Source organism: Vigna umbellata, chromosome 10 (assembly GCF_029865625.1).
Source record: "Vigna umbellata cultivar VRB3 chromosome 10, Vumbellata_1.0, whole genome shotgun sequence".
In the NCBI taxonomy this organism is placed as follows: domain Eukaryota; kingdom Viridiplantae; phylum Streptophyta; class Magnoliopsida; order Fabales; family Fabaceae; genus Vigna; species Vigna umbellata.
This window is the reverse complement of record NC_142174.1, coordinates 12,959,575-12,971,085: the sequence shown is the minus strand read 5'-3', so window position 1 is coordinate 12,971,085 and position 11,511 is coordinate 12,959,575. Positions and strand designations below refer to the sequence as shown.

Sequence of the window (11,511 nt, the reverse complement as noted above, 5' to 3'; positions counted from 1 at the left end):
CATATTTAAGTAAACAAATTAAACTAATAAATTAAACCAAATATACATTAATTCATTTATAAAAACCTATTTTTAAAAATTTAAAGATATTTTGATAATTCTAACTCATATTAATGAGATAATGTAAGTTTTAATTTTGCAATATTTTAATTTAGTCTCCACTCTAATGTCGTGGACAGAAGGAAATGTAAGTTTTCAGTCACTTTTTAATTTAAAATGTTAGCGTGGCCCACGACAACTCTATGTCATATAATGTGCTACCTCATCAATATCCCTCAGTATTACAAGTAATATATCCTAAATATTACACTAACTTTCATAAAAAAGAGACCAAAGTTTTATAAAAGTTCTCTTATTTGTTCAAGGATTTATCCAATAATAAGTACATTTCACAAAAGTTGATAACGTAATTAAGTTTTTCATACGCATAAGATGATAAGTTTTTTCATATAATTTTCGTAAATAATTTATAAAAATAATGCTGAAAATAATAAATACAAACTATGAATAACATTTAAAGCAATCAAATATTTTATTTATTTACTCTCTCTTTTATCTAATTTAAATAGTCCGATTTCTTGTTTTAATTATCCTCTTTCTTTTGTTTTACACTACTTTTCACACTCCAAAGAAACCTTCACTTTACATTTCCTACCTACCAAAGACACGTTTACTGTTTTCTCTTAAGTTCATTATACTAAATAGTAAGATTATTAAGATATATTGCACCAACTTCTCCAGAAAAAAAAAAAATGCTACATAGCTTTTTTTTCAAAATTTATACAAATTAGTTCTAGTTTATGAAAAGTTATTTATTTTTGTTCTAAAATAACCTGTGAAAAAAAATAATTATACATAAAATATTAGACCATGTCCTAACAACTTTTATAAAAAAAGAAGTCAACAAATGTCTCTTATAAGAGGTTAAACATGAGTTTTTTTTTTTTTTAAATCTCTTAAAAAACTTAGTGTTAGATGTGATAGAGTGTTTTAAATAATGATACTTATTATTTTATTTCAAAAGTATCAATAGTATAAATAAAATTTTCTAATAAGGAGTTTTATTATTTAATAAGTTTTATTTATCTAAAACCTCATCTTTTACAAATTTCATCTATCTTTTTTCTATAAATTTTAACTTTGTATCCATTTATAGGAAGATTAGAGACCGCATGAAGATTTCTTAAGACAAGATCTTTATTTCTACTATTCTTTCTTAAATTTTGGTGTCTTTGTATATAGGAGTTTTTTTTTTTACTCTTTTGGGGTCTGAGTCTTCTCTAAGACTCTTTGTTAATCAATGGTACCGAGGGTATACTCTAATCAAATTATCATGAATTGTAAGAGCAAATAGAGATCTTGGAACCATAAGAGGAATTTTAGAGTTTTTAAAACCATAGGAGTGTCAACCAAGTAAGGGAAACTAATTTATTTGGTTTGGATTAGGTATGCATGTGATATTTGATGTTTGTATGATGATGTGATGATTGATTTGTGAAACTTAATTGAATCATGAAATTTGGTATGTTGGGTGCTTGAAAAGGTGGTGTGTTGAATTGAAAACTTATACATGCTTGTCTGTAGTTGGTTTGTTGATGTTAAAAGTTTTTTATTAATGAATCTAGAAATGTAGATTTAGTAAATTTGTGTTGATGTATTTTTACATAACTTTGATTTGGAATAAATTATAAGAAGGGTGAGTTTTGGACATAAAATGGGAGTTTTGACAAGTCAAATTCTAAAATCATGATTTTGGGAAAGTCTGCAGTTTTGGAAACTGTTCTTGAGACCATTTAGGACTTAGTTGACCATTTATTGTCTTAAAATCTGATGGTAAGTATCTAATGGTAAACATATGGTGGAGAACATCTGGTGGTAGGCGTTTGGTGGAAAACATCTAGTGGTAAGCTTCTGGTGGAGAGCATTTGATAGTAAGTGTCTGGTGGTAAGCGTTTGATGGTAAGCGTCTGGTGAATAGCATGGTAGTGAGCGTATGATGGTAAGCGTTTGATGGAGAGTGTATGATGGTAAGCGTCTGGTGGAGAGCGTTTGGTAGTGAGTGTCTGATGATAAGTGTTTGGTGGAGAACATCTAGTAATGAGTGTCTAGTGGTAAGCATCTGGTGGAAAGCGTCCGGTGACTCTGGGTCGTCTAACAATAAATATGTGGTTTGGGATCACGAATTCGGGGTTATGGACATCAATTTTAGATGTTCTTTAGGTTGTTTTGGGGGGGGAGGGTTGGACCATTCCCAAGCTATTCGTGAAAATTTCCAAGTTGTTTTCCTTGCCTAGTGTGTGTTCTGAGTTGATATGAAGGAAATTGTGTCATTGTGTGATTTGATTTACGGAACATATGTTTTGATAATTGTTGATGTTTTTGAAATGGTATGAGTATGTTGTTAAAATGTAAGATGAGTGTTGTAAGAAGAATCTCAAGGAGAGATTCTATGTTAAAATAAGTTGTGGTGAATGCTTGATAGTGAAACTACCAATCATTCAACTCATGTTGAGATGAATGGGGTGGCAGAGAGAATGACATGATGTCTTTACTCTAACCCTTTGGGTTGTAGAAGGAAAGATTAACCCCATGGGGAAGTATGTTGAGTTACCCTTATTTATGACTATGCAAATTATAAATACTACCATGAGTGTACGCTTATGTCAGCATCAGATTCAGATAATTGAGTGGAGAGGTCAAATTGTGATATGATCACGTGTTTGATGGGCTTGTGAATGTTGATATATGATTTGTTATATTAAATTTTGATATGTTAATTTCTTTGTATAATAGCTTACCATTGCTTTTGTATTGTCTGTTTGTTTTCTTGCTTTCTTTTTCGCAATGATAATGGTGTGAGCTTAGTGGAGTCTCTGGTGAGCAGGCGCTAGCTGGTGGCAGAGCTAAAACTTAGAATATAAGACATTTAATAGTTTTATTTCTGTTTTGTAAAAGTCTTTATTACGTTGTTGGTTCAATATAGTGTGTGTGTGTGATCACTGAACCCTTTCTCTTTCATCTTTATCACTCCAACATTTTCTCTGTCATCTCTATGATAGTTTCAACTGAAAAAATTAGAAACACTCGTCTAACCATCAACCAATCCATAATGGAATCGCTACTTCCATTTTCAATGTCAAGTTTTTTTCTCCTAGAATTGTCTACAATTCCTAACCTAACCGCCTCTCATAGTAATAATGAAGAAAACATCGAAACACGAAGTAGGGTTGGTGTTTAAGTGTATAAGAAGATAAACTACTAATTCTAAAGTTTAAAAACGAAATTTAATAATAATCAGAAGAAAAAATATATAACACGCTCTCCAATGAAAAATCAACATCAACATTATTAATTATTTTGTTATTAAACTGGAAAACAAATGAGCAAGAACAACAAATTGCGGTGTCGCGGGTTGTTGTGTGTGAGCGAGGAAAAATATGGAGATGAAAGAGAAACAAATTGGATAAGTAAAGAAGATAGATTAGGATTACGTGAGTGTTTTTGATTTTTTTTTTCTGAATTTTTAATTCTGTTTTTAGTTTTAAGAATGAAAATTATTAAAATACCCTTAATCTTAAAACTTAGAATCCATGATATATTAAAATATTTTTATATACTAAAACCCGGTACACATTGCTAAAATGTACTAACTAAAAAACAAGGTTACTAAGCCATATATATATATATATTAATGATATTTACTAGGAGTTAATGAGAAAAGAAAGAAAAAGTATTTTATCATTTTATGGAAGAGCTAAAAGTATGCGTGTCTATCTGGAATGCATCTAAAGAAGTGGAGTTGAAAACTGTCAAGACAGAAACTAAATTGGGATTACTACATCAATGTATTGTCCTTTTTCTTCTGTTACACAAAATAAAAAAATATAAAAAATTTGTGCATGTCCATGAGTTATATTATAGATCTTCCTTAATACAACTCCATATCCACTTCTATTAATATCATATTTGGTTGCGTAATTATTAAATTATTAAGAATTTAGTTATGCAAATTGATAAGCGTTGCTTTAGAACTATACGTATAGTTTTTCCCTCTCTTTTTAATAGCTACTCTCAACAGGAGAGATAAAATAATATATTTAAAATTTATATATTTAATCATCTTTAAATATAATAAAAATATATAATTTAATATCGAATTTTTGAATTTTTTATTTTACAAAATTTATGTATTTCATTTTAAATAATTTTTACTTATTTATTTATTTGATTTATTGAATATTATCATAGTTGAATATTTCAAATAATTAATATAAAACTCTTTGTTATTAATTGAATCTTGAGGCTTTTCTGATTGAGAACAATTCAATTATTATTGTAATGTAGGTGAAAAAGTTAAATTTGGGCTTCTTTTCATATTTAGATGCAAATTTCTTTTTATCTCTTTTAATTTTTTTTCCATTAATATAACTATTTAAAAATGTTAAATATTTAAAAAATAAATTTTCAGAATTAAAAACAGTTATGAAAAAACACGTAACAATTAACTTTTTATTTATATTTATAAGAAATTATTACACAAAAGACTCATAAAATAAAATAAGAATATACTATGAAAATAATATTTTATTATCAAATACAACAAGAGAAACTTACTTTTTCTTCAACAATGAGTTAGTGTTTAATAAATAACTCAAAAGACAATAAAATAAATAAAAAATATCTTAATAATTTATTTTTTGTTACATTAAATTTTATATTTTATTATTTATTAACATAAAACTGCACGTTTTATAAAAAATAAAAATTCATTTAGTTTAACTCTAGCAAATTTTTATTATAATACACATAATATAAAAAGGAACAGATACCCCAACTCCCATATAGTCCGCCTGGTATGTTCTTTATCCTATAACAAAAAGAATAGATGCTTAAAAGGTTAAAGAAACCTTTTAAATTTATTTGTAAGTTCAACAAATATTTATTTTATTTTATTTTTAATTTTAATATAATCTAAAGAAAATAAATAGACTTGACAATTACTTGTTGAATCTTTCACCTTCTACAACTTTAAAGACTTGTTTACACACTCCATAACCTTTTACTCTCACCCTACACTCATTACCTTTATATTCAATAATTTAATTTATATTTTAATTAAAATAATTATATTCCTTATATTATTATTATTATTATTTGCAGATGTCATAAAGATGTAGAAACAAAACACAGGTGTCTAACACATCTTTTTCCTAACTTCAATCTTCATTGAATGCATTTGTTGTGTATGGAAAGAAAGAATGAATGCATTTGAGTTTGTGTTTCCTTTTTATTGTATACAAAAACATGTGAATACAATAAAAGAAGAGGTATAAAATTATATGTGTTAAAAAATCTAAGGGATTTTTTTGTTACATGTAGTAGTTGGATTTGTACATGAAACAATAATTGCAATAATTTTGTGAAGAATGATGTATTATTTTCCATAACAACTTTGAAATGTTTGTGTTATCTTTTTATTATCTTTTTATTTCATAGCATTGAATTCAATCTTTTGTAAAAGTGCATGTCATAGAGAGTTTTTGTATGTTTATAACATGTGGATACCCCACTTCTTGCTTCACTTAATCACTCCACCGTTCAGGCCAACCTTCACTCATCTATATATTCAACTCTCACACTACTCTTTTCTCTTGTGTAACATTGCTTTCTCTCTTCTCCTTCATCTCATTCTCAGTCTGCAATAACACCTTTCTCTACCTTGCATTTTCAACTTACTTTCTTCTTTTCATATCACTCATGTCTTGCTTAGAGTCTGAGCTCTGCAAAGAGGTAAGTATTAAGGCTTTCTACATACATTACATATTCTTCTTCTTTATTCATGTTTTTCTTAAGTGTTTCTTATTCTGTTGCTGCATCAGAGTGTTCATATATTTTATGTATCGGATACTACAAAAATGAATGTGACATAGCATCATTTGTATTCTTTAATTTCATTAGCAATGAATGTGACAAATACTGAAAAGCCTCTATGATTTGTTTTGTGTTCAAAACTCTGCACAGAGCAAGTTTGAGGAAGAAGCAGAAGAGGTTACTCTTGATGGAAGTGTTGATTTTCATGGTGGTCCTGCTATAAGAGCCAAATCTGGAAGATGGGTTGCTGGAATTATCATACTCTGTAAGCTACCTCCAAAATCCTATCTTTTTATTACTTTTGGATCTTGGTGAAAGGTATAATGAATATCTTATATTATCACATCATATGCATATATAACCCTATAAAAAATTTTCTGTTTTGAGCATGTAGGTGATATGAAAATAGAAAAGGACAATAAATAAGAACATCTCTCTCTTATTCTCCTAAATTAAGGAATTATAGTTGCTGGGGGAGAAGTCCCCAATGAGTTATTATGTATATATGAAGTGAAAGGTTATAGGGTGTACTATAAATATACAAAACATTGAAAAATATTGACTGATCTTATATATTCTTTGAATCTATTAATCTCTGGAGTTTTGATTAAAAAAAAGAAAATAAATATAGATTAATGATACAAATAGATTACTACAAAAATATAATGATTGTGATGATATATATGTAGAACAGACAAAACCTAATAGTTTCAGATGAGGAGTGTTGTGTGCAGAAGTTTTTTCATGACTCATGAAATTGTGTGCATATATTTGATATAGCTTATCATAGAAGGAGCACAGGGTGTGGTTACTTTATGGTGGAATATGTGCTACTGCAAGCAACCAAGCTAGTTAGTTTCCTTCTTAATATTATACCAGAAAAGAAGAAGACAACATTTAAATGCAGGAACGTGTTTCATTTGGTGTGCAAAATCCAAAGCAGACATTTATGTCAGTTTTGTTGCATCGTTTTCCTGTGGAGTGTGTGTGTTTGGCAGACACTTACAGCTATGTCTTGGCTGGCTGGCTGGCTACCTAGTAACTACTTGTTCCTCCCCCATGCAAAAATACCCTTTTTAGAGAAAAAAATTAGATTAGATTAAATTAAATTACCATGGTTATTGGATAATGAAATTCTTTGTTAAACCCTTGTAAGTAGTAGTATCTGAATGTTAAAAATGAAGGTAGATTGTTATGAGAGAAACTATGTGATGTTTTTGGAAAACTTTTGGAGTTTTAGTATTATTAACTACTCATTTGCTTGAGTTTATTTTTGATAAAAAAAACAATTGTACTATAAAATAACTATTTATATTAACACTTCTCTAAAATATGAAAACTCTAATCTGAACTTAAAAAATTTCCTAAATGTGATGGGACAGAGGATAGAGATTTCTGAATGATGCCTGAACTAGGTTTTTGGCTTTGTCCTTCGAAAGAAAAAGAGACAAATTAAAGTGAGAAAAATACCTTTCTGAGACTGCTGTGGAAATTTGCATGACGTGGGTTGCTGCCACATGTCACCAACATAGACATATATGCATGCAAATTTGTAACCATTAGCATTTGACAACAATCAAGTGGAAGTGTAAATTTATTTATTAATTCAGTAATAGTATTTGGTCACTGCTATTTACTCTTACTCAGACAAGAAAAGAAAAGGAGCATGATGATTAATAAACCAGCTGTTCCCTATATTTCGTTCTGAATAACAAAAACTGATATAAGTCACAATCATATAATTATTTAGAACCTCTCATTCTTAAGTTATTTTATTACACAGCTGCGTAGTGTGATTGATCTCTATAAATGTTAGTGATACATTATCTTATTTATTTCCTTTTAAGGGTTTTCAATGTTATCACGCAAAAAAAAATTGTACCATCAACCATTTATTTAGATTATAAACATGTAATTATCATACAAAGAAATGTAATTAGTTCAGATGATTTTTGATGTTTAATTTTCCAACAACTAAGAAATATTCAATCTTTTCAGTCCTCTTTGAGTGTTAGGTATCTTTAGATTTTATTGGAATATATAAGAAACTTACGTACAGTGTTTGGTATTGTGATTGTGTAAAGTTGTCTGTATATGGATTTAAAAGGGCTCGTCTCCACCTCCTTAAAAAGATGAAATATGTTTGTTCAATTTTACTTTACCTTTCTTTTACTCTGATGCTTACCAGTTGTACAAATTTTACACGTATAAAGAGACACGAAAGAATAATAAAGGTTCTTTTTCCATGAATGTAAAGTTAGATTAAAATAAGTAAATATTAAATGTATTATAAGTATAATGAATTTAAAATTTAAAATAGACTCAAATAACTATTTTAGAATATTTTTATCATTGTATCATTACAGTTTGAGTTATTTATTATTGCAAAAATATAATATTATAATGATATGTTTTTTTGGGTACATACAGGTGTATTGTTTGGATAAAGTTAGGTTAAAACAAGTGTATAGAGTTACAAGTTTTAAATGCATTTGTGCAAAGCCCTGCTGTAAATAAATAATGCATCTCATATTAAAAATTAAATTTTGAAATAGTATAACAAAAAAATGCCATGCAAAACACAGGTGTCTTTTTCCAGCAGAACCACGACAAAGGCAGAAAGAGTTCAAAAAGTGGATTCAGAATCATGAAAATCACCATATTCTGTTTAGAAAAGAGAAGTTTAATTTTTTAATAAGCTCTGTCTTTCAAAGTGTTATCACACCTAGAAACCAATACTATTTTAATTTTAACTAAAGAGAAATCCTAAACGTATCTAACCCTATACCACGAACACTTATTAAAATAGGACCCTGTTAACGAGAAATATTTTTTTAGACTTTTTAATGGCATATATTGTTTTTAATTCTAAAATTTTTATAATTTTTATAATTTTATAATTTTATAATTTTTAATTAACAGATACAATATACAAGGAATAGATAGAAGTTATAATATGAAGTACCCTTCGTGTCGATATAGTAGTAGCCTCTGGATTATGTGACTGCATATTATTGGTAATTTTTATATATCAAATAACAAAATAAAACATAATTTAAGTAAACCTCAGTGAAGACTAATATGGTCATAGGACTAATGCGGATTAACTTACCCATGCATGGTTCAATATTGAGATCACAGTGTCAATGATTCTTGTTCCGTGATTTGTTGATTGCATGTATCAGTGAATCAAGCTCTGGCAACTCTTGCATTCTTTGGGATGGGAGTGAACCTAGTGCTGTTTCTGACAAGGGTGGTAGGACAGAATAATGCTGATGCAGCTAACAATGTGAGCAAATGGACCGGAACAGTTTATATATTCTCTCTTGTGGGTGCTTTCCTCAGTGATTCTTATTGGGGAAGATATAAAACTTGTGCTGTTTTTCAGGTCATCTTTGTTATAGTAAGTAGCGCTCCATTTTCTCTCCTCTCATTCATAATCTTTCTCTTTAATTCCTAACTTTTACATTAACTACTTCACTAATCAACAAATCTGTTTGGCTTGACATAACAGGGTCTAATGTCCTTATCCCTGTCATCATACCTATTCTTACTTAAGCCTAAAGGTTGTGGGAATGAAACAATTCACTGCGGAAAACATTCAAGATTGGAGATGGGAATGTTTTACCTCTCAATATATCTAGTTGCCTTGGGTAATGGAGGTTATCAACCAAATATTGCCACATTTGGAGCTGATCAGTTTGACGAGGAGCACTCAAAGGAGGGTCACTCAAAGGTGGCCTTCTTTAGCTACTTCTACCTGGCTTTTAATATCGGCCAACTTTTCTCAAACACCATTCTGGTCTATTTCGAGGACGAAGGAATGTGGGCTCTTGGTTTCTGGCTGTCTGCAGGTTCTGCCTTTGCTGCACTGGTCTTGTTTCTTGCATGCACCTCCAGGTATAGACACTTCAAGCCCAGTGGCAACCCTCTTTCTAGGTTCAGCCAAGTCGTTGTGGCTGCATCAAGGAAATCCAAAGTTCAAATGTCATCAAAGGGAGAGAACTTACTTCACATGGATGCAAAGGAGTCTTTCACGAATGGAAACAGAAAGATTCTCCACACTCATGGGTTCAAGTAAGTAGTGGAGGTTCCTTTCAGCTGAAACTACACGACGAATGTATTCATGTGTAGCTGAGGCTGCATGGAATGTTTTTCCTGTATTTTATTTCATGTGATCATTTTGCTAAAAATTAACACACATTTGATTTCCATTCCAGTACTGTTCTCCATTCTTGGTTGCAGTGAGTAATAACAGTTTGATCAATTTGCCATTTGTTACTGTATTACAGGTTCTTGGACAGAGCAGCATTTATATCTTCAAGAGATCTAGATGATCAGAAAGGGAACGGTTACAACCCCTGGCGTCTCTGTCCAGTAAGTCAAGTTGAAGAGGTGAAGTGCATACTGAGACTTCTTCCAATTTGGCTCTGCACCATAATATACTCTGTGGTTTTCACACAAATGGCTTCACTTTTTGTGGAGCAAGGTGCTGCCATGAAAACCACTGTCTCCAATTTCAGAATACCACCAGCTAGTATGTCCAGCTTTGATATACTCAGTGTGGCAGTTTTCATTTTCTTCTACCGCCGAGTTCTTGATCCGTTTGTGGGAAAACTCAAAAAGACAGATTCCAAGGGACTCACAGAACTTCAGAGAATGGGAGTTGGACTTGTTATAGCAGTACTGGCAATGGTTTCAGCTGGATTAGTTGAATGCTATAGACTTAAGTACGCAAAACAAGGATGCCTCCACTGCAATGACACAAGCACTTTAAGCATCTTCTGGCAGATCCCTCAGTATGCATTTATAGGAGCTTCTGAGGTTTTTATGTATGTAGGCCAGTTGGAGTTCTTCAACGCTCAGACACCAGACGGCTTAAAGAGCTTCGGAAGTGCACTTTGCATGACATCCATTTCTCTTGGGAACTATGTGAGTAGCTTACTAGTTAGTGTGGTTATGAAGATATCCACCGAAGATCACATGCCAGGGTGGATCCCTGGAAACCTCAATAAAGGCCACTTGGATAGGTTTTACTTCCTCTTAGCTGCCTTGACGTCCATAGATTTGATTGCCTATATTGCATGTGCAAAATGGTACAAGTGCATACAGCTAGAGGAGAAAAGTGGTGAAAGTAATGAGTCAAAAGTATAATTTGCAGGGGATATCAATCAAAGGCCATGGGTACCACATATATTAATAAGAGAAAGAAAGGGAAACTAGTCAAATATAATCTTGGTTCTATTGTTACAGTTGGAAGAAATAGTTTGCAGGTTTGCAGAAAGTGAAACCCTTCTTACATGAGTTTCTGACTCTCTTACAACTTGACTCTGTATTTTTAAGGCATAAACCCTTGAAGCCAAGTTGTGTAAAACAAAAATTTGATGAGACAATGACTGTTTTAGGGTACTTAGACATTTCCTTTCTCTCATTTGTAAATGCCATTTTAAAGACGAAGTTAACTCTGCTATGTGGATTTCCTTGTATTTATCCCAGAGCTAACACAAAAATTTAAGTCCTTAATGTCTGGTACTCATGAACAAACAATGCAATCACCCATAAAGGCAATAATTTCGAAACAGAGAAAGAGAAAATTTTACAAAACACTTTCTAATATATTTAGATTTAGCTGATCGAATT

At 30.7% G+C, this 11,511-nt stretch overlaps 1 protein-coding gene across 1 annotated transcript; it reads left to right on the top strand.

Annotated features, from left to right (window-relative positions):
* Positions 1 to 5,644: 5,644 nt before the first annotated feature.
* LOC124823476 (protein NRT1/ PTR FAMILY 7.3-like) lies at positions 5,645 to 11,394 on the top strand. Its single transcript, XM_047295683.2, has 5 exons — positions 5,645 to 5,790; positions 6,022 to 6,136; positions 9,057 to 9,274; positions 9,386 to 9,948; positions 10,164 to 11,394. The coding sequence occupies exons 1-5, from the start codon at positions 5,758 to 5,760 to the stop codon at positions 11,023 to 11,025; spliced, it is 1,791 nt and encodes a 596-aa protein (XP_047151639.1). The 5' UTR covers positions 5,645 to 5,757; the 3' UTR covers positions 11,026 to 11,394.
* The last annotated feature ends 117 nt before the right edge of the window (positions 11,395 to 11,511 follow it).

Coding starts and splice junctions, on each gene's coding strand:
- LOC124823476 (XM_047295683.2), top strand. CDS start 5,758: ATGTCTTGCTTAGAGTCTGAGCTCTGCAAAGAG. Junction 6,137..9,056: donor TGCTGGAATTATCATACTCT/GTAAGCTACCTC, acceptor TGCATGTATCAG/TGAATCAAGCTCTGGCAACT. Junction 9,949..10,163: donor CTCCACACTCATGGGTTCAA/GTAAGTAGTGGA, acceptor ACTGTATTACAG/GTTCTTGGACAGAGCAGCAT.